Source organism: Rhinolophus sinicus, chromosome 15 (assembly GCF_057876585.1).
Source record: "Rhinolophus sinicus isolate RSI-liver-muscle chromosome 15, RSI-T2T, whole genome shotgun sequence".
Taxonomy (NCBI): Eukaryota; Metazoa; Chordata; class Mammalia; order Chiroptera; family Rhinolophidae; genus Rhinolophus; species Rhinolophus sinicus.
Window position 1 is genome coordinate 78,678,187 of NC_142515.1, and position 22,816 is coordinate 78,701,002.

Below are 22,816 nucleotides of genomic sequence, written 5' to 3' on the forward strand. Positions count from 1 at the left end.
GCCAGAGGGCAGAGAACTGAATACGGAAGCAGTCAAACAATTAAAAGTTAGGGAAATGTGCTCACAGTCAGAATACACCTAGGTACCTTCACCATGCCCATCTAAGCTCAAGAACTACATTTCCCAGAATCCTTTGTGCCCAGCATTTCCGGGTTAGAGCCACCAATGAAATCCCGTGAGATTTAGAAGGCGGAAGTGAGGCGGAAGCCATTACTTTGGGGATGGGATCTCCGATGTACAGATGGGCGGAGGAGACCTCTGCTGTGGTTTCCTCGGAACTGTTTGGGATCTCTCCGCCTCCGGTCGGCAGACTGGACCTTCTGTTTGAACTATTCATCCCTTCGATGACAGCTTCCGTGATCACTGCTTCCTCCAATTTTATGCACAGTCGGGTAAGCCCCGCTTTACTCATTTAACTCTTTATCCCCAGCCTTCCGAGGAGACTCCAGAGGCCCACAGGCGGGGAGGAATTAGGCAGGACCGCGACCTGGGACAAGCGAGGAGTGTGACGTGAGGACTGAAATTTAGGACGACTGTATTTAGTGACGTGGGGCAGACACTGGTGGTCTGGTCAAAAAAACTGACACCTTGGGGCGGAGACGGAAAAGACCGGCGGAAAGAGTTCGGAACATTTTGGAGGCTCGGAATTGGAGGCTGCAGAATAAACTACCTTCCTTTTGCTTTTCTGGTCAGTTTCCTTTTGTGGTCAGTTTTTGTCTAATACTGATACAGGCACATTGGTTTTATTTTTGGTAGCACTTGTTTTGACTGTCTTTTATACTTAAACTTTTTGGTGCACTTGTCTGTTTTTTATTAACTTTTGTTGATTCTCGTGTAAATAGCCTATAACTAGATTTAAGAATTCACTTCAACATTGTTGTTTACTTTGAGAGTTGGTCTCTTGATATTTATTGTGATTACTAACATTTTATAGTTGATATATTTCAAGCACCTTGAACGATGTCTGGCCTGTGATAGTACTGTTTGTTCCAGGAAGGAATGAGTGAATAATATGCTTTTCTTGTCTGATAGGAGTGTGGTGAGTTATACCACTGTTTTGTAATGTTCTATTAAATATGCATTGGTAAATAAGTTACCTGGAAAGGATACTTACTGTTGTATGATTTTTGGCTTCCATTTGCTAATGTTTTATTTGGTGATTTGGATTTATGTTTGAGTGAAATTGGCGTGTAGTTTTCCTTCTGTGTAAGATTTATGCCAGCTTCATAAAATGGGGTGGGGTGTTCCTTCTTTTTTCTAAATTCTGGAGTATTTTACCTAGAAGTAGAATGACTTGCTCCATAAAGGGAGTTGTACCAGGAAAACCCATTTAGATCTGGAGTTTTCTTTGTGGTAATTTTCAAAGCTGTTGTTTCAGTTCCCTTAGGGTCGTAGGGCATCCAAGTTCACTATTTCATTATAGTAAGAAAAATTCTTTCAGGAATTTATTCATTCTATTTAAGGTTTAAATTGTATAGTCAAAGTTGTTAATAATGTGATCTTATTATGATATTTTTAATGCTTGCTACGTCTGTAATGTTATCCATTTTTTCATTCCTATATTTACTCATATATGTTCCTTTTTAAAAAAAATAAATCTTTGCCAGAATTTTGTTTTTATCAAAGAACTTTTGGCTTGATTGAACCACTTTATAATATGTATGTTTTCTATTTCATAACTTCTGTTTTTGTGATTCTCTTCCATTTACTTTTTTTAGGACATTTTTCTAATTTCCCACATTGGGTATCTATCACATCCCAAAGTCCAGTGTGTAGTGTTGTATTACATTTCGGTTCTAAATATTATTGAGTAGTATGACTTTCTTGACATGTGAATTATTTCAAAGTTTCTCTTTTGAAATTTTCACTCCTCTGACATTTTTCTGGTTATATTCTGGTTATTGTTTGCTTTATTGCATTGTGGTGAGAGATTGATGCCATTTTCTGAGGCACATTGTCCTTGTATGGCTGGATTTTACAGTTATGAAATACTGTCTCATCCTATTCAGTCTGCATATATTGAGTTATCTGCCTGAACTATATTTGTGAGAACTCTGGTGGTGGCTTTATCCATTCTCCGTAGTGTTCTGCCCTTTTAAATTTTTTTCATATTTTTGAAGCTATGTTATATACACAGGTATATACAGGTTTTTCTTTTTCTTTTTTTTTTTTTTAAGTTAGATTCTCATCAGACTTTTTTTTATTATTTATTTTTTTATTGGGGAAAGACTTTATTGAGGAACAGTGTGTACTTCCAGGACTTTTTTTCCAAGTCAAGTTGTTGTCCTTTCAATCTTAGTTGTGGAGGGTGCTGGTCAGCTTCAAGTTGTTGTCCTTTCAGTCTTAGTTGTGGAGGGCGCAGCTCAGCTCCAGGTCCAGTTGCCGTTGCTAGTTGCAGGGGGCGCAGCCCACCATCCCTTGTGGGAGTCCAACCTGCAATGCTGTGGTTGAGAGGATGCACTCCAACCAACTGAGCCATTCAGGAGCTCAGCAGCAGCTCAGCTCAAGGTGCCGTGTTCAATTTTAGTTGCAGGGGGTGGAACCCACCATCCCTTGCGGGACTGGAGGAATTGAACTGACAACCTTGTGGTTGAGAGCCCACTGGCTCATGTGGGAATTGAACCGGCAGCCTTCGGAGTTTGGAGCATGGAGCTCCAGCCACCTGAGCCACCGGGCCGGCCCTACATCTTTTTCTTGAATTATGCTTTTCATTTATGAGCTTTTTTGCTTTAATCTATTCTGTCTGGTGTTAATATATTTAAACCAGCTTTTTTCAAAAAACATGCCTTGTATATCTTTTTATTTCCGGTCTTGTTATATTCTATGTGTTAGACATCGCTTGTAAACAGCATATAACTGGATTATTTAAATCCATTTTGAGAATCTCTATTGTAGTTGAAGCATTTAACCCATTACATTTTATGTGTTAATATATTTGGTTGTTGAATGTGTTATCTTTTTCAGTTTCTTTTTTCTCTAGCTTCCTTTGATTTGAGTATTTTTATCCCACCTTTTTCTCTGAACATTTTCAATTTATTTACATATTTATTTGCTGTGAAGAAATTGGCTTTAGAAGGGAGGGCAGACATTGCCTTGCGTGTAATAGGAGAGAAGGCGATAAACTGTGGGAGGAATTTTTGTAGAGACCAGAAAGTAAGAAGATTCCTCTTAAATTTTTAAGGTATAATTTATAAGAAAATGCACAGATCTTGGGTGATCAGTTTGATCAATTTTTTGACAGTTGTGTACAAGGTGTGATCAAAATCTATGGTGAATGTTTAAATTAAAAAAAATTATTATAGTAAAAGACACCTTGCCATTAATCCCCCTCAAAATATGCCCCTTCACTTCGAACACACTTATCCCATCATTCTTGCCACTTTCTGAAGCAGTTCTGAAAGTCCACTTTTGTGTCTCTAGTTGATCTGTTGTGGCTGCCTCAATATCCTGAATCGATTCAAAACATTTACCTTTCATGGTCATTTTGACTTTGGGGAAGACCCAGAAGTCACACGGTGCCAGATCCAGTAAATAGGTGGATGAGGACACAACGTCATGTTTTTATTTGACAGAAATTGCCGTACCAGAAGCAATGTGTGACACGGAGCCTTTCTGTTGTGATCACAAAATATAGTGATTGCTGCTGCCAAGTGCCACCCAACAGAAAGGTACGGATCTTCTATATGGGAAGCAGTGCATCGAACCTTAGGAACAGTGTGTGACAAGTTTCAACTTGTTTGGTGCAGTCAGTTGGGTGTGAGCTATGGTTGAGAGGAGGTGTGTTTTAAAATGTGCTATAAATCATTTTCCATCATGACAACACTCCCTGTCACACATCACTTCTGGTACAGCAATTTCTGTTAAATAAAAACATTACGGTGTGGCCTCATCCAGCTTATTCACCAGATCTGGCACCATGAGACTTTTGGCTCTTCCCCAAAGTCAAAATGATTCAGGGCATCAAGGCAGTCACGACAGTGCAAGTAAAGACACTCACGAAAGAGGACTTCCAGAACTGCTTCAGAAAGTGGCAAAAATGATGGGATAAGTGTGTTTGAAGCAAGGGGAAGGATTGTGAGGGGGATTACTGGCAATGTGTCTTCTGTAATAATTTTTTTTAATTTAAACATTCACCTTATTGTTTGATCACACTTTGCACATTATGTAACCACTAAAAAAATTAAAAATGTAGAAAACTTCAGTTGCCTCAGAAAGTTCCCTCTCACTTCTTTCAGTCTATATCCATCTCATATTCTTCCATCAAGGCAAGCATTTTTTTTTACTTCTATCAGCTAAAACAAGTTTTGCTATCGACCTAAAGTTTTGTCTATTTGTGGGCATCGTGTAATTGGAATCGTAGAGCATTTTTTTGTGTCTAGCTTCTGTTGGTCAACACAGAGATTCAGCCATGTTGTGTGTCTCAGTAGTTTCTTTTTATTGCTGAGCAGTATTCCATTGTACATACCAAAATTTGTTTATATGTTCTTTTGTTGATGGACATTTAGGTTGCCTACACTTTTGGCTATTATGAATCAGTGCTATGAATATTTTTGTGTGAGTCTTTGTGGACATGTTTTTAAAGACTTCTCTTAGGTAAATAAATACCTAGGCATGGAATTGTTTGGTCAAATGGTAGGTGTACTATTATTTAAGAAACTGGTAAATTATTTTCTAAAGTGGTTGAACCATTTCACATTCCCACTGTCAGTATATGAGAGTTGAGGGTATGCCACATCCTTTCTGACATTTAATGTAGATGGTCTTTTTTTATTTTGACTACTTCAGTGGGTTGAAATGCTATATCACTTAATTTGTATTTATCTAATGACTGATGATAGTAAGTACCTTTTGCCATGCTTATTATAGGTTATTAAATTTTGTGAAGGGCTAAGTTTAGCGTTTTTTTTTTGAGTTGGTACTTTTTTATTTTATAGGAGTGCTTTAATCTGAATATGAATACTTTGTTAGGTACATATACTACAGATATTTTTTTCCCGGCCTGTGGCTTGCCTTTTTATTTTATTTATTTATTTATTCATTCATTTATTTTTATTGAGGTATAACTGCTATAGCATTATATCTGTGTCAGGTATGCAACATAATTATTTGATTTATTTATTTTTTCCCCTTCCGCCTCCCCCGGCCCCACTCTGGTTCAAGCCGCTGTTTCTTAGTCTAGTTGTGTAGGACACAGCTTCCTGGCCCATGCTGGTGTTATGAACCTTGCGCTCTCCCTGGCTGAGGCAGTTGGTCACCGGTTGTTGGTGCGGAAGCTCTCGCCAGCTGCCGGCCACTCACGCTGGCCACCGGCTGCTCCTGGCAGCGCATGGTAGCTCACGGCAGCTCATGCTGACCTCCAGCTGCTCACGGTAGCCCAGCTCCAGGGAGAGCTGTTGTTCACAATCTTAGCTGTAGAAAGCGCAGCTCAGTGGCCCATGTGGGAATCGAACTGGCGACCTTGGTGTTAAGAGCACGGTGCTCTAACCACCTGAGCCACCAGGCCAGCCCAATATTTTTATATATTGCAAAATGATCACAATAAGTGTAGTTGACAATCATCATCATACGGAGTTACAAATCTTTTTTTCTTGTGATGAGAATGTTCAAGATCTACTTTCCTAGCTACTTTCAAATATGCAGTACAGTATTATTAACTATAGTCACCATGTTGTACATTACATCCCCAGGCTTGTTCATTATATAACTGGAAGTTTGTACCTTTTGACCTCCTTTACCCATTTCACCCACTCCCACCAGTCTGTTCTCTGTATCCATGACCTTGGTTTTTGTTGTGTTCTGCCTTTTCTAAGCTTCCATATATCAGTGAGAACCTAAGGTACTTTTTTTCTGTTGGCTTATTTAGCATAATGCCTTCAAGTTCCATTGATGTCGCAAATGGCAAGATTTTTTTTTTTTTATGGCTGTATATATACCACATTTTCTTTATCTATTCATTCACTGATAGACATTTAAGTTGCTTCCATGTCTTGGTTATTGTAAATAATGCTGTAATGAACATAGAGGTAGAGATGTTTTCAAAATAGTGTTTCCATTTTTGGATAAATACCCAGAAGTGGAATTGCTGTATCATATGGTAGTTCTATATTTAATTTTTTGAGGACCCTGCATACTGTTTTCCATAATGGCTGTCTGTACCAATTTACATTCCCAACAACAGTGCAGAAGAGTTCCCTTTTTCCCATATCCTGGCCAACCCATATCTCTTATCTTTTTTATAATAGCCATTCTAACAGGTGTTAGGTGATATCTCATTCTTTTGATTAGCATTTCTCTGATGATTAATGATGAACATCTTTTCATGTACCAGTTGGCTATTTATATGTCTTTAAGAAAATGTCAGTTCAGATCCTCTGCCCGTTTTTTAATTGGATTTTTTCCACCCTGTTTCTCTGAAAATAAGACCTAGCCAGACAACCAGCTCTAATGCGTGTTTTGGAGCAAAAATTAATATAAGACCGGGTCTTATATTACATTATATATTACATTATATAAGACTCGGTCTTATAGTAAAATAAGACCGAGTATTATATTAATTTTTGCTCCAAAAGATACATTAGAGCTGATTGTAAGGCTAGGTCTTATTTTCAGGGAAACACGGTATTGAGTTGTACAAGTTCTTCATATGTTTTGGATATTAACCCCTTGTCTGACATATGACTTACAAATGTCTTCTCCCATTTAGTAGGTTGCCTTTCCATTTTGTTGATGGTTTCCTTTGCTGTGCAGAAGCTTTTTAGTTTGATGTAGTCCCACTTGTTTATTTTTGCTATTGTTTTATTTGCTTCTGGTATCAAATCTAAAAAATCATCCCCACGGCTGATGTGAAAGGGCTTACTGCCTGTGTTTTCTTCTAGAACTTTTATGGTTTCAGGTCTTACATTCAAGTCTTTAGTCTCTTTTGAGTTCGTTTTTATGTATAATGTAAGACAGTGCTCCAGTTTCATTCTTGTGCATGTGGCTGCCCAGTTTCCCAACACATTTATTGAAGAGACTGTCCTTTGCTTATTGTATATTCTTGGCTCCTGTGTCATTAATTAGTTTGCCATGCGTGCATGGGTTTTTATTCTGGGCTCTTAATTGTTTCACTGATCTATGTGTCTGTTTTTATGCCAGCTTTCTCATTTTTTTTATTAAAGTTTATTGGGGATGACAATTATTAGTAAAGTTACATAGATTTCAGGTGTACAATTCTGTAATACATCATCTATATCTCACATTGTGTGTTCACCACCCAGAGTCAGTTCTCTTTCCACCACCATATATTTGATCCCTTTTACCCTCATCTACCACCCCCCATCCCCCGCCCCCCTTACCCTCTGGTAGCCACTAAACTATTGTCTGTGACTATGAGTTTCTGTTTCTTCATTTGTTTGTCTTGTTTTGTTGTTTTCAGTTTTATATACCACATATACCACATATCAGTGAAATCATATGGTTCTCAACTTTTTCTGTGTGACTGATTTCACTTAGCATTATAATCTTTTTTAAGATCCATCCATGTTGTCGCAAATGGCAATATTTCGTTTTTTCTTATGGCAGAATAGTATTCCATTGTGTATATATACCACATTTTCTTGATGTTATTTGATGACTAAAATTTTTTAATTTTGGTAAAGTCTAAGAATAGATTTTTTTATGTCTGGTTCTGTTTGTGTCTAGTCTAAAATATTGTTTAACTCAAGGTCATTAGAATAGTCTGGATTTTACGTTTTGGTGTCTGATTCATCTCAAAAACGATTTTTTTAAATTCAAATTTTTGTGTATGCAGTGATAATAGAAGTCAAAATTACTTTTAACCCCCACTGACTATTTCAGCACCATTATTTAAAAAAGACTGCTGTCTTTTTTGTTTTGTTAATAATATCATGATAACTATATATGATGTCAGATGGGTACTATATTTATTAGGGGGACCACTTCATAAGGTATATAAATGTCTAATCACAATGTTGTACCCCTGAAACTAATGTAATGTTGCATGTCAACTACAATTTTAAAGAAAAAAATTTTAAACTGTTGAATTGTTTTGTTTCCTGTTGAAAATTATTTGTGCATTTGCATATCTATTTCTAACTGTTCTGTTCCACTGACATATTTGTCTATACTTACTCCAATAACTCTTCATTACTGTGGTAAAGTTAGTATGAATCATCCAAATTTTTCTTTCTTAACATTGTTCTGGCTCTTCTAGATCTTTTGCATTTTGGTACACATTTTAGATTTGGCTTGTCAATTTCCAGAAAAGAAGCCTGCCAGGATTTTGATAGGAACTGTGCTGTATCTACAGATGATATTCCTCCCCATTTATTTAGGTCTTTAACTTTCAGCAGTATTTTGAAATTTTTATTGTCAAGGTCTTAACACAACTTTTTATTTGTAGACATTTTACATGTTTTACACTATCATATATGGAATTGTTTTTTAAGTTTCATTTTCCAGTTCTTTCTTGTACGTTTAATGATTACTGTGTAATGAATATAAGAATATTTGCTGAAAGTAAGGGTAATGGTAAGACAATTTTTTATTCAGAAAAAAACTGTTGAGATTATTACATGGTTATTGGGAGATTGGACGGTTGGATCGCCTAGTAAACGTTTCTTTAGTGTGGATACTCTTTTAGTGTTAGCGACTTAGAGTTTTGAAAGTTACCTGTTTTGTGCACACAGGTCTTCCCAGAAGTGCCTTCAGGGAGGAAGCAAATGGTTGGAATCATCCAGGGCTGGGTTTTTGCTCATTCTGGGTTATAATAGAGGGTTAAAGGATTTTGGACAAATAAATAGAAGTGATGGTTCTTGATGAATCTCAGCTGGATAGTTGGGGCAGTAAGAAGAAGAATTTGTTGTTAGCAAGATGGTAGAAATATGGGTGACCTGGAATCCTCTCTGAAGTGAAAGAAAGAGTTCATGTGAGAAGAATGTTGTGTAGAAGTTTTGTCCAGAGAGCAGATTTCTAAACCATTGTCAGCAAGGTAAAGTTGCTTGTAGCGGTAACAAGGCCTGTACATTGGCCTGCAGGTGTGTATGTTGGTGTGGAGCGTGGAGACTGAAACATGCATTCCTACATGTACCTTCTTTGTGGCTGCCACAGGCATCCGAAACCATGGCAAGCCTTGAAGTTGAAGAACAGAAGTCTGGGACCCAAGTGTATAATGAGTGAGGGGTTTAACAGAGTTGTGCTTGGTGACAAATTACGTGGGGGAGTGAGTCTGAATCAATGTGGTAGGTCGGGGCTCTCTACCACATTGCCTGGAGGTTTTGCCTAAATAAGGTGAAGGCTTGGGGATCAGACAGAACTTGATGCTCAAAAAAGGAACTATTGGAAATTAAAGGTCAGAAATGTCCTGTGAGCAGGAGCAATAGAAATCCTTCGACTTCTCCTAATAGCGTTTTTCTCATTGACTGCAGGTGCCTGCTCAGAGTGTCCCATGAGAGCAAGGGAGTAGCTTTATGGTGCCAGTGCCCTGTTGTATGGGCAAATTTATCATCATTCTCACAGGATGGCAGCTCTTGGTCTCTCTCCCACATGTGGTAAGTTCTTGGGGTGAAGAATGCTCTCAGAAATCAAGCTTAAGTGACCCCTGCCACTTCACCAAGGTCAAGGGTGTCCAAGGCCAGAGGGCGGGCTGTCAGGGGAGGATGAATGAACTGAGAAGCAGTGGGAGCAAAGTCCAGGGAGGTCCTCCAAGTGGCTGTCTAATTCAGGGTCTTTGTGAGTTGGGGTGAGAGGGAGTGTGGACAGCTGGTGTGAAAGGAAGGGCCCACGTGTGGGTAACCCCATACTATCCCATTTATCATTTTGATAAATCTGAGCAAAGTAAGTAAAGCTCTACCTCATAGAGCTTTCATTTCTTCACTTGTAAATTAAGAGTATCACTTTGTTTATGGATATATTGGCCAATCTCCCTTTTTCCTGTCCTTGAGTTGGAGCAGGGCTGCTTTGGCTTGTTACAAAACGTGTGTGTGTGTGTGTGTGTGTGTGTGTGTGTGTGTGTGTGTGTGTTTGGGGATGTGCACTGCACCCTTAGTTTAGGTAGTTTCTTGGTTTGTGAGTGTCTGGCAGGCTTTAATTCTCACGGATCCTATCTTCTCTAGCTATATCCACCCAGGACCCTGCCCATATCCAGGACTCAGAAATTCCTCTTTCTTCAGAAGACCATTCTTGTCACCAGGATGTGGACCTGTTTACTTGTAATGACCTGGAGCCTCATATGCCAACTAATGCTGGTTCCCAGGTACACCAAGATCTTAGGGCCCCTGAGGGTGGGAGAGGCACTTCCTAGAACAGCCCAATATCGCATGTTAAAATTCTTTTAGATCTTTATCCAGGTTTATCAATGAAAGAGCCAAAGAATGTTGTGAGTCTGTCCTGGTATGAGGGTTGTTAGGGGAAATGATGATTGTATCCAATGTTTTTCTTATAATGTGGCTCAAAGCACTCAGGCCAGGCTGGAAGTAGACAGAGATTTTAGTCCCACGTCAGAGTCACTTTTGAAGCAATGAGACAGGATGAGATCACTTCACAGGGAAGAGAAGACAACTGCTGACTGACTTCTGGAATAAACGTTGAGCCACCAGAACCCCACACTGAAAATCCTGTGTTTTGAGCCCCTCATACCCAGTCTGCAGCCTCTGCCATCTTTGAACACAGGCTGGGTTCTCACTGACCCCAGATGTGTGTGTTGTTGCAGGAATCAGTGACTTTCCAGGATGTTGCAGTGGACTTTACTGAGAAGGAGTGGCCCCTGCTGGATTCTTCTCAAAGGAAACTGTACAAGGATGTGATGCTGGAGAACTATAGCAACCTCGCCTCAGTGGGTAATATGGGCATCATTTCTTCATTCATGAACCTAATGTTTTTGTTTTAAGTACTTGCTATAACCCAAGAACTGTGTGGGGATTTGGAACACAATTGTCAACAAGCGGACCTGGTACCTACCCCCCTTGTGTCTCCCCATGGATATTGAGACCTGTCTACCGTGTTTCCCTGAAAATAAGACCAGGTCTTATATTAATTTTTGCTCCAAAAGACACATTAAGGCTTATGTTCAAGGAATGTCATCCTGAAAAATCATGCTAGGGCTTATTTTCCAGTTAGGTCTTATTTTCGGGGAAACACAGTATTGCATTGACCTTGGAAGTTGTCAAGTATGCCTGAGCTTGGTTATAGGTTTCTGAGTTCAGAAATCCTTAATTTCTGAGTTAAGAAGTCTTTTGAAGGGCAAAACGTGGGTATTTGTGGGTTTACTTTTTATGAAAGCCTTTCATTGTGTCCCTTAGAAATTTGTCACCATCATTTTGCTGCTCCTAAGTCAGTCTTGTCCATCTTCAGAACTCTGACTTCAGAACACGTGTCTTCTGCACAATCCTCCCTCAACATGTGTCTTTCCCCGTGAGTAGGGTATCAAGTGGGCAAACCCAGCCTCATCTCTCACTTGGAGGAAGAAGAGGAGCTGCGGACAGAGGAGACGGGACTTCACGAAGGCACTTGTTCCGGTGAGCACCAGGCAGACACAGGTGCCGCTGAGTGTCAGTTCTCCTGAGGGACTGAGCTGGAGGGAGAGCCATTAGGAAATGTCACCAAGGGAAATTCGGAAATGCTCATTTTCTTCCACTGCTCCTCCATTCTCTCTTTGGTGTTGCTATTCCTTCACCTTTAAATTTGACATGTCCATATGGACTTTCTCCTATCCTTTCATATTCAACATTCCTGACTATACTTTTTCTGTTATTATCAATGTCAGTCTTTGAAGAATTACTTCTTAGTGAGTTGACATAAATGTCTACCCCTGTCTTTGCCACATATCTCACACAGCCAAAATTTTCAGTCATTTTTATTCACGTGTGCATTCTTCTCTTTCCTATTACCTTTCCTTCTTTAGAATTTATATTTGCAAAGAAATTCACCTATCTTTGTCACCATCATCCCATCATTTTCTTTTTCCAACAAGTAAATCTTTTTTCAATTTGTTTCAGATTGGGAAACTCCATCTAAAACCAAATGGTCCATTCTCATGGAAGATATTCTTGGGAAGGAAACATCCAGGGATGTGACAATGGTAAGATTTCCTTGGGATAATTCCAGGTCTTCAATATTAGGAGAAGACTGGGGCAGCTTAAGTTATAAAAGCACCCCAAGAACCAAGCAAGTGGCATTCCCCAAGAGGAAACAGTGTCGGGGACAGTGAATATTACCAAGTTAGGGGAAAACCCTAAATCTAATTCCAAATTTTTCCACTTAGAGTTTTGATGAGTAAATATTTCTATAATTGTGTCTCGATATTGAGTGTTGAGGCTCAGTTCAGATTTAAACTGTTAAAGTGTGTGTAAAAGCTTTATAAAGTTATACACATGGAGCCTTAGGGCATAGCATTTACCTGTTCTGTTTGATAGAGCCCAAATGGGGCAGAAGCAGTACTTTTGCACTTTAAATTATAACATTCATCATAATGATGTATTTCCATTTTTGTCAGTTTACGTGGGGATGATTCTTAGGAATGTAATGAATATGGGAAATGTCTTAGTCAGCACTCATCTCTCCATCAACAGGAAAGAACTCATCTTGGAGAGAAATCCACTGAATATGCTCACCTGTTTGAAGTCTTCAGCATGGGTGCTCATATCACTCAACAGATGGGAAGGCACACTGGCAAGCGGCCCTGTCACCGCAGGGACTGTGGGGTAGTTTTCAAGAACAAGTCACATCTAACCCAACATGTGAGCATTTACAATGGGAGAAAAATGCACGAATGTCACCAGTGCCAAAAAGCCTTCACCACAAGTGCTTCCCTTACCCGGCACAGAAGAATACACACCGGGGAGAAACCCTATGAATGCAGTGCCTGTGGGAAAGCTTTCAATGATCCCTCTGCCCTCAGGAGTCATGCGAGAACTCACCTCACAGAGAAGCCCTTTGACTGCAGTCAGTGTGGAAATGCATTCCGAACCCTCTCGGCCCTGAAGATCCACATGAGAGTTCACACTGGGGAGAGACCTTACAAATGTGATGAATGTGGGAAGGCCTATGGCAGGAGCTGCCACCTCATTGCACACAGAAGAACACACACTGGAGAGAGACCCTATGAATGTCATGACTGTGGGAAAGCTTTCCAACATCCTTCACATCTCAAAGAGCATGTCAGGAATCACACTGGAGAGAAACCCTATGAATGCACACAGTGTGGAAAAGCCTTTCGATGGAAGTCTAACTTTAATTTGCACAAGAAGAACCACATGGTACAGAAAACATACGAATGTAAAGAATGTGGGAAGTCCTTTGGTGATCTCTTGTCACGGAGAAAACACATGCGCATTCATATTGTAAAGAAGCCTGTCGAATGTAGGCAGTGTGGGAAAACATTCAGAAACCAGTCCATCCTTAAGACACACATGAATTCTCACACTGGAGAGAAACCATACGGGTGCGATCTGTGTGGGAAAGCCTTCAGTGCAAGCTCAAACCTAACGGCACACAGGAAAATACACACTCAAGAGAGACGCTATGAATGTGCTGCCTGTGGGAAAATCTTCGGTGATTATTTATCCCGGAGGCGGCACATGAGTATTCATCTTGTAAAGAAACACGTTGAATGTAGACAGTGTGGGAAAGCCTTCAGAAACCAGTCAACCCTTAAGACACATATGAGGAGTCACACAGGAGAGAAGCCATATGAGTGTGATCACTGTGGGAAAGCCTTCAGCATAGGCTCCAACCTTAACGTCCACAGGAGAATACACACTGGTGAGAAGCCCTATGAATGCCCGGCCTGTGGGAAAGCCTTCAGTGATCATTCATCTCTTCGGAGTCATGTGAAAACTCACCGGGGAGAAAAACTCTTTGTGTCATCAGTGTGGAAAAGGCTCCAATGACATCTCTTTAAGAATCATGAATGCTCAGAGTAGAAGGAAACCTCATAAGTGTAGGGAAGGCAGGAAAGCCTTTATGAATTCATCTTATGGACACAAAAGAATACATGTAACTTGGGAGAAATACAATTTGTGTAATGATTGTGAAAAGACGTGAGTTTTTTCCATCACTTTGGAGATTTGTGAGAACTCGCACGGGGAGAAAACATATAACTGGTGTGGAGAAGCCATCAGTGTACATTCAGCTTTTAACATGAGAATTTAGGGAGAGAAATCCTAGCCTGGTATTTAATGTTGAAATGACTAGCACCAGCTTGCACCTTCTGGGCACACAAATAAGCACTCTAGGGAGAATCTGTAAATTCAACAACTAGGCCAACATTTCCTAGTCTCACTGTATTTCTCATGAGAGAAATAACATAGAAGTAAGGAACATGGAAAAGTCAATAATGGGACAGCAAACTGCAGCCAGCTGTTTGTTTTTTGTACAGACCATAATCTAAGAATAGTTCACATTTTTAAGGAAGAAAAAAGTGTGACAGAGACCATGTGTAGCCCACAAAGTCTAAAATACTCTCTGTCTGGCCGTTTACAGAAACAAATTTGCCAACCCCTGTTTGCACAGCAGCTGTTCTCAACAGGGAGTGATTTTGCTCCCCAGGGGACATTTGACAGCACCTGGAGACGTTTTTGGTTGTTAAACCTAGAGGAGGTGCTACTGGCATGCAGTTGGAAGACATCAAGGATGCTGTTAAATATCCTACAATGCATAGGAGCCCCCCTCAACCCCCCCAAAACAAAGAATTATGTACCCCGAAATAATGAGAGGTTGAGAAACATTGGCTTACAGCAGCCTTTCAATTTGTGAAACGTGAGTACTCACACTAGGAGAAATTTCTATTTAAAACTTTGAAACTATAATCAATGTAGTAATTTCAGGAAATGTGAGAACCCACACTTCAGACAATCCCTGTGTGGAGATGCTGTTAGCTATGGCCCCCTCACTTGTGCTTATGAGAATTCATACCCCAATGGAATTTTCTAGTGAATATGAAATTGCATTTGTCAGTTTTTCATAATGAAAACAGACCCTAGCTCATTAATTTTTTAGCCTTTGTTTTTAAGGTTATGCCCTAAATTACCTTTAGGCCACATCCCAAAAGGTTTGTATGTAGTATTTTTATTTCGTTCTTGATAGTATGTTAATTTCACTTTGGGTGACTTTCTTGATCAATGAACTCTGTAAAATCTCATGTACTGTGTAATGTGGGTATTTTTAGTACCTGTTTGTTACGAGTATCTAATTTAAATGAATTGTGATCAGATGATGTCTTCATTAGATGGATCCTTTAGGATGTTCTTAGCTTCTTGTCCAGCCAGGAGTGGCATATACTTCTAGTTGCTTCCCCAGTATCTCATCCTCCATATCAAGAAAACCCAGATTTTGTCAGACTAGTATGGTGTGCTGTTTTAAAAATCAGGTTTTGTTGCAACTAGTACAGTCCATGTCGTACACTGACAAATACGCAGATATTACTGTGTGGGCACTGAGAAGGGTCTAGAAAAAGGTCATTCTTACCTGGATTCTTCCCCATATGTGTGTTTTTTTTTTTTTTTCCCCTTCCCCTACTTCTCACCTTGCAAGGAGATCCAGTACCTAGTGTGAAAAGATCCATCTTGTGACCAAGAGGATGCAACCCATGGGCTAAGGAGGAGCCTACAGAAAATCACAAACGATTCTGGCCTACCCTGTGGCTGCTTTGAGTGTCCACACTAGCCGTGGATTTGTTATTTCCGGACTTCCTAGTACATGAGAAAAATAAAACTGATTATGGGTTTAAGCTGCTTTGGATAGTTCATTTATTTCTATTTAATTGTTTTTCTTGTTGATGGGGGAGGGTTCTGCTACCCCCTGGGTGCTGTCTGTAATCCGCTCACCTGATCATTAGTGAGCTTTTATAACTGCTACACGTGTGCGTATAATCTGCTATGCTTTTAATTGTTCGGTATGGGGTTTTAAATTTTTTAAACCAAGTTTTTAAGTTGTATTTCAAATCTTTGATGTATTTAAACATTTATTTTGCTGACTTCTTGTATTGAAGAACGGTGTTAATTTTCACAAACACCCTAAGACGCAGGTGCCGTCAGTGTCTTCCTTTTGCATATGGAGAAATCTAAGAGAAGTATAGGTGACTTGTCTGCAGTCAGCCTGTTAGCAGGTAGGTGCCAGTGCTTGGATTTGAGCCCTGGTGTCTGGCTCCAGAGTCTGTATTTCTTATAGGTCAGACCTTGTTCTGTGCCCCAAGCCTACAGAGTGAATCAGAATACTTGCCTTTGTGGTGCTTACATTCTACATGGGGTTGAGGCACTTGATAAATGAGTAAATATATTGTATCTCAGATGGTGGTCAGTGCAATGAAGGGAAAATGAAGCAGGGTGATGATGAGAAGGAATGTGGGATTTAGTGGGGCTGTGGGGCACGTAGGAAAAGCCTTTCATTGAAGGGGATGTTTGAGCAGAGATGTAAAGGAACTGCAAGCGTAGGCCGTGTTGTAATGTGGGGAAGGGCAGCACCCTTGGCAATTCAGAGGCCATGAAGAACAACTGTGCGTGGGGATAGCCACGCGCTAGGGACAAAGGGACCAATGTGATGGAGTGGATCGGGCTTGCGAGTTGCAGAAGATGATGAGGTCAGAGCTAGATCAGGATTCTGATTGTTGGGACATCTTGTGGGTTAACTTGAAGGGCTCTGCCTTTCATGATCAATGTGATGGGAAGTCAGTGGAGGGTTTTGAAAAGGGTGACAACTATCCAGTTTCTGTTTTTAAAGGATCACAGTGGCTTCTGGGTTGATATGCAAAATAGAGGAACAAGGTACAAACAAACTTGTTAGAAGGCCATTGCAGAATTCAAGTTAGATAAAATGGTGGGCAGATTATTAATAAGAGTCACACTGATGACGATAGCCGTAGTTTCTTTTTAACTTCCAGATAGTGATTCTTGGTTTTGTTATCCCACAACTTACTGACTTTTTCTACTACTGATGTACCGTTAGTTACTGGACTGTTTCCATTTTTCCCAGTTATGAACAGTGCTGCTTTAAGAAATTGTATACATACCCTCTGGAGGATTGGTGAGGTTTCCAGGAGTGTGAAATTCCTGGGTTGTAAGGTCTGTGCATGTTGTATTTATCAGTATAATGCCAAAGTCATTTCTACAATGTTTGTATAATGACATTTTGTGTATGTGTGGTAACATTAAAACAGGTTTTACTAAAACGCAGAAGTGCTTAATTCATACATGTATAGCTAAACGATCACATGAACACATCCATGTGATGAGGCAAAAAAAGTGTTACCAGCATTCCTGATACCTCTTCTTGTCTCATCCAAATGACAAACCCTTCTCTGCTCTCCACAGGTGACCAATATTCTAACTGACATAGCTTGGGTTTTTTGTTTCTTAATCCTATACAAATGGAACCACACAGTATATGTTCTTTTGTGTGTCTTAATTTTCCCGAATATTTTTATGAAACTGATCCGTACTGTTTTGAGTATCACTAGCTAATACATTTTACTGTGTTCCATTATTTGAATATTCCACAAGTTGTTTAAGCAGGTTGTGTTGATAGACATTTGACTTTTCAGCTTGGGGCTATTTGTGAATAATGCTGCTATGAGCTATTTTACCATTTCTGATAGTGCATGAGTATATGTATTTCTCTTGGGTGTGTACCCTGGACTGAAATTGCTGGGTCATATGGGATCCATATGTTTATTTTTCATAGATGATGCCAGTTTTCCAAAGTGATTGTGCAAATTTGTTTTCCCAGAAGCTATTTTATTGAGTTGAATAAGATGGCACTAAAGTTGCCTGTCTTTTTCTTACTGATTTATGTATTCCAGATGTGAGCCCTGTGGGTAGATAGGTTTTGTAAATATTTTGTCCCACTCTGTGGCTTGTCTCTTCCATGTTTTTTTTCTTTTGTCCTATTCTTCCGCCCCCACCCCTGCCACTCTGGTTCAAGCTGTTGTTTCTCAGTCTAGTTGTATAGGACACAGCTCCCTGGCCCATGCTGGTATTATGAGCCTTGTGCTCCCCCTGACTGAGGCAGTCAGCCGCTCACAGCAGCTCATGGCAGCTCTCGCCGGCTGCTGGCCACTCATGATGGCTGCCGGTCACTCACGCTGGCCACGGGCTGCTCATGGCAGCACACGGTAGCCCATGGCAGCACACAGCAGCCCATGGCCGCTCACACTGGCTGCCGGCCACTCACTCTGGGCACCGGCCACTCCTGGCAGCACACAACAGCCCACGGCAGCTTACACCAACCAACGGCTACTCACGGCAGCCCAGCTCCAGGGAGAGCTGTTGTTCACAGTCTTAGCTGTAGAGGGTGCAGCTTACTGGCCCATGTGGGAATCAAACTGGCAACCTCAGAGTTAGGAGCACAGAGCTGCAACCGCCTGAGCCACTGGGCCGGCCCTCTTCCATGTTTTAATTGGTATTTTTTTATGAAATGAGTTCTTAATTTTAATGTCATCTAATCTTTATGGACAATACTCTTCTGTTCCTGTGTAAGAAATATTTGACTACCCTGAAGGCAAGAACATGTTCTACATTTTCTTCGAGTTTTATTGTTTAAGTATACACGTTTAGATCTACAATCCACCTGGAACTGATTTTTTGTGCATTTTATAAGGTAGGATTAAGTTTTCTTTTTTCCACATTAACCCAGATCATTTATTTAAAAATACGTCTTTGTACCGGAGATTTCAGATATCACCATTGTCACATACTGAAATTCTATATGTATTTGGCTTAACTCTGAATTTTATTCTATTCCATTGATCTACGTGTTCATACACCATGCCACAGTGTTTAATTTTTTTAAATTAAAGTTTATTGGGGTGACAACTGTTAGTAAAGTTACATAGATTTCAGATGTACAATTCTGTGATACATCATCTATACATCACGTTGTGTGTTCACCACCCAGAGTCAGTTCTCTTTCCATCACCATATATTTGATCCCTTTTTCTCTCATCTACAACCCTCTTCCCCCCTTACCCCTTGGTAACCCCTAAACTATTGTCTATATCAGTTTTTGTTTGTTTGTCTTGTTCCTTTGTTGATTTCAGTTTTATGTCCTACGTATCAGTGAAATCATGGTTCTCGACTTTTTCTGTGTGACCTATTTCGCTTAGCATAATGATCTCAAGATCCATCAATGTTGTCACAAATGGCAGTATTTCGTCTTTTGTTATGGCAGAATAGTATTCCATTGTGTATATATACCACATCTTCTTTATCCAGTCGCCTGTTAAAGGACACTTTGGTTGTTTCCATGTCTTGGCCACTATAAATGAACTGCAATGAACATTGGTGCACATATATCTTTGTAGATAAATGTTTTCAGAATTTTTTGATAGATACCCAGGAGAGGGATTGCTGGGTCATATGGTAATTCTATTCTTAATTTTTTGAGGAACCTCCACACAGCCTTCTATAGCGGCTGCACCAATCTGCATTCCCACCAACAGTGTATGAGGGTTCCTTTTTCTCCACAGCCTCTCCAACACTTGTTACTATTTGTCTTGTTGATAGCAAAGAAACGTAAATCAAAACCACAATGAGCTATCACCTCACACCAGTTAGAATGGCTATCATTAACAATGCAGTGTTTACATTTTCAGAGGCTTTATAATAAGTTTTATTGTCTGAATGGACTAGTTCCCCCTCATGGTTTTTCAGTGTTTCCCTAGGTATTATGCTTGCTTGTTTGGTTTTTTTTTTTATATGCACTTTCCTATTATCTTGTCTAGTTCCATGATATTAGCTTGTTGGTATTTTTATTGGCATTGCCTGAAATTTATGAGTTTATTTGGGGAGAGTTAGTATCTCTATACTGTTGTCTTATCCAAGAACGGGGGTGTCTTTCCATTTGTTTAAGTCTACTATAGTGTTTGTCAGGAATGTTTAAAATTTTTCCTTATAACAAGTTTTTGTTGTTTTCCCTAATTATTTAATCCTTTATTGTAAATGAGATTTTCTGTGCCGTTATGTCTTCACTGTTTATGTATATGAAAGCTACTAATTTTGTGTCTTAATTTTATAACTTGCTGTTTCACTGAATTCTTTTATTTTTTGATATTTATTATTGCTTTTTTGTGGTTTTCCAGGCACTGTCTGCAACTTGAGATAGCTTTGCTTGTTTACGCATTCTTACACCTCTAATTGTTTTCGCTTGTCTGCATTTGGCTGATACGTCTGCTGCAGTGATAAATAGCAGCAGAGATAATGGGCACCCTTGTCTTGTCCTGGGGTAATGTCCCTATTATTTTTCCATTAATTAACATAATCTCTTTTAGAACTAAGGTATATATTTATTTTATCATATTGAGAAGGTATTCTATATTCTTGGATGTTTTACCATGAATAGGTGTGGAATTTTGTCAAAGTTTTCTGAACATCTGTGAAGAGGATCATGATTCTTTTCCTCTGGTTTATTAATATAGTATGTGATATTAATAAATTTCTCAATATTCAACAAATCTTGCATTCCTGGAATGAATTTCACTTGGTCATCATGTATTATTTTCCTAATGTGGTTTTAGATTCTGTTTGCTAGTATTTTGTTTAGTGTTTTGCATTGATATTCATGAATGATAGTTGGTCTGTAGTTTTCTTTGTACTGTCTTTATCTAGTTTAGGTATTATTAGGTTGGTGCAAAAGTAATTGCGGTTTTTGCAATTATTTTTCACCTTTTAAACCGCAATTACTTTTATACCAACCTAGTAGTATTATGCTTTCCCATAAGAAGAATTAGGAATTTTTCCTTCCGTTTCAATGGTCGGATAATTTATGCAGCATTAGTACTGGGGTTTTGGAAAACTTGGTAGAAGTCCCTGTAAAACCATCTGGGTCAAGTGCTTTTTTAGTGGAATATTTTTTTAGAAAGTTTATTTCTTTTATGGATATTGCTCTTTTTTAAACTTTCTAACTTGAATGGTGTCAATGTTGTTAATCTGTATTTTCCTAGGAAATTGTCCAGTTCATTTAGCACAGAAGTCAGCAAAGTTGTCTCATGATTTTTAAAATGTTTTCTGGTTTGGTGGTCATCACCTATTTTTTTGTGTATATTTGCTTTTTCTTTTCCTGAATCAAATGAGCTAGTGGTTTACTTGTTTCTAAATAAACAAATAAATAAATAAATAAAGTGGAATTTTGACTAATTAGATCTGTTGTTTTTCTGTTTTCCTCATTCATGATTTTATCTCCATTCCTTTTTTGTGCTTTCTTTTGGTTTATTTTTCTTTGTCTTTTTTTTCAACTGGTAATTAATTTATACTTAATCTTTTATTGACAAGTGTTTTGTGCAGTGAATTTCCTCTTGACCACTGCTTTAGAATACAGTCCATATGTTCTAATAGGTAAGTTTTAAAAATCATTATTTTTAAAAAATTCTGTAATTTCAGTTTGTATTTCTCGTTTTACTCAGGAGTTAATGAGAGGTTTTTAAATTTCCAGGTAAATGAGACTTTTTGTTGTTGTTGTTAATATTAGGTTTATTGTATGTTGATTTTTCTGCAATTTTTTTTCCTAAAGATTTGGGTAATTCCCTTCTAGTCTTAGTTTGCTAAGAATATATATATATATATATATATATATATATATATATATATATATATATATATTTTTTTTTTTTTTTTTTTTTAATTGGGAAATATTGGGGAATAGTGTGTTTTTCCAGGATGTGAAGTCGTTGTTTTTGAATATAGTTGTGGAGGGTGCATCTCAGCTCCAAGTCAAGTCATTTTCAATCTAGTTGTGGAGAGTGCAGCTCACTGGCCAATGTGGGACTCTAACTGACAGCCTTGGTGTTATGAACACCTCGCTCTAACCATTGAGCAAACTGTCTGCCCAGCTCCAAACTCAAGCCGTTATCTCTCACTGGCCTATGTGGGAATCGAACCAGCGACCTTGGTGTTAGGACCACCGTGCTCTAACTACTGAGCCAACCGGCCGCCTACCAGTGGCTTAGCTCCAAAGTCAAGCTGTTGCTTCTCACTGGACCATGCGGGAATCGAACCAGCGAACCAGTGTTAGGAGCACTGTGCTTTAACCAACTGAGCCCTTTTTCTGATTGCCCTTTTTCTGCAATTTGAATATAATACGTCTCAATGTAGATTTTTTTGCTATTGATCCTTCTTGGTGATTTCTTAGCTTCCTGAATATGTGGGTTGGTGTCATTAATTTGGGGAAATTCTCATCCATATTACTTCAAATATTCTGGTCCTTTCTCTTATTCTTCTTGATAAACAGAATATCTTAGAACTGGGGGATTCCCACTAAACGTTACACTTTTTGTAATTATCCCACAGTTCTCAGATGTTCTGTTTGTCTTTTTAATTCTTTCTAGCATTTCTGTTTGATTCTTTCTTAGAGTTTCTCTTTCTCTGCTTATATTAGCCATGTTTTTACATGTTCACTTCTTCCATTAGAACTGTTAGCATGTTAACCATAGCTATTTTAAATTCCCCATAATAGAGTTTGATTCTGCCATAATAGAGTTTGATTCTGATATTTGCTTTCTCATTTTAGATGTCTATTTATTCATTTATTGCCTTTTAACATGTCTTGCAATTTTTTGCTGAAAGCTTGACTTGATGTATTGGTTAAAAGGAACAACAGTAGATAGGCATTGAGTGTGATTTGTTTTTCTAGCTAGAAGTTAGCCTGCGCTTACCAGTTGCTGTAGCTATTGTGTCAGAGGCTAAAGCTTCCTCTAGTGTCCTTATTTTTGTCTGTTTTATTGGGGTTCTTCTAGAGACTCCTCAAATAGGGCCTAAGACTAACAATTCTTTTAACTGTATTCCCATCATACAGGAGCCCTAGGAAATCCTTCTCACCCTTCAGTTTATGGAAC

General features: G+C 39.0%; 1 protein-coding gene across 2 annotated transcripts; it reads left to right on the forward strand.

Moving 5' to 3' along the window:
• Positions 1-206: 206 nt before the first annotated feature.
• Positions 207-15,724, forward strand: ZNF317 (zinc finger protein 317). Of its 2 annotated transcripts, XR_016019000.1 has the most exons (8): positions 207-392; positions 9,426-9,548; positions 10,113-10,252; positions 10,709-10,835; positions 11,418-11,513; positions 11,994-12,076; positions 12,567-14,754; positions 15,529-15,724. XR_016019000.1 is itself a non-coding variant. In XM_019715448.3 (7 exons), exons 2-7 carry the CDS (start codon positions 9,518-9,520, stop codon positions 13,884-13,886), a joined length of 1,797 nt encoding a protein of 598 aa, XP_019571007.2. In that variant the 5' UTR covers positions 207-392; positions 9,426-9,517; the 3' UTR covers positions 13,887-15,724. The 2 variants fall into 2 exon arrangements, 1 of the variants encoding a protein (XP_019571007.2); XM_019715448.3 differs by having other exon boundaries at positions 12,567-15,724.
• Positions 15,725-22,816: the final 7,092 nt, after the last annotated feature.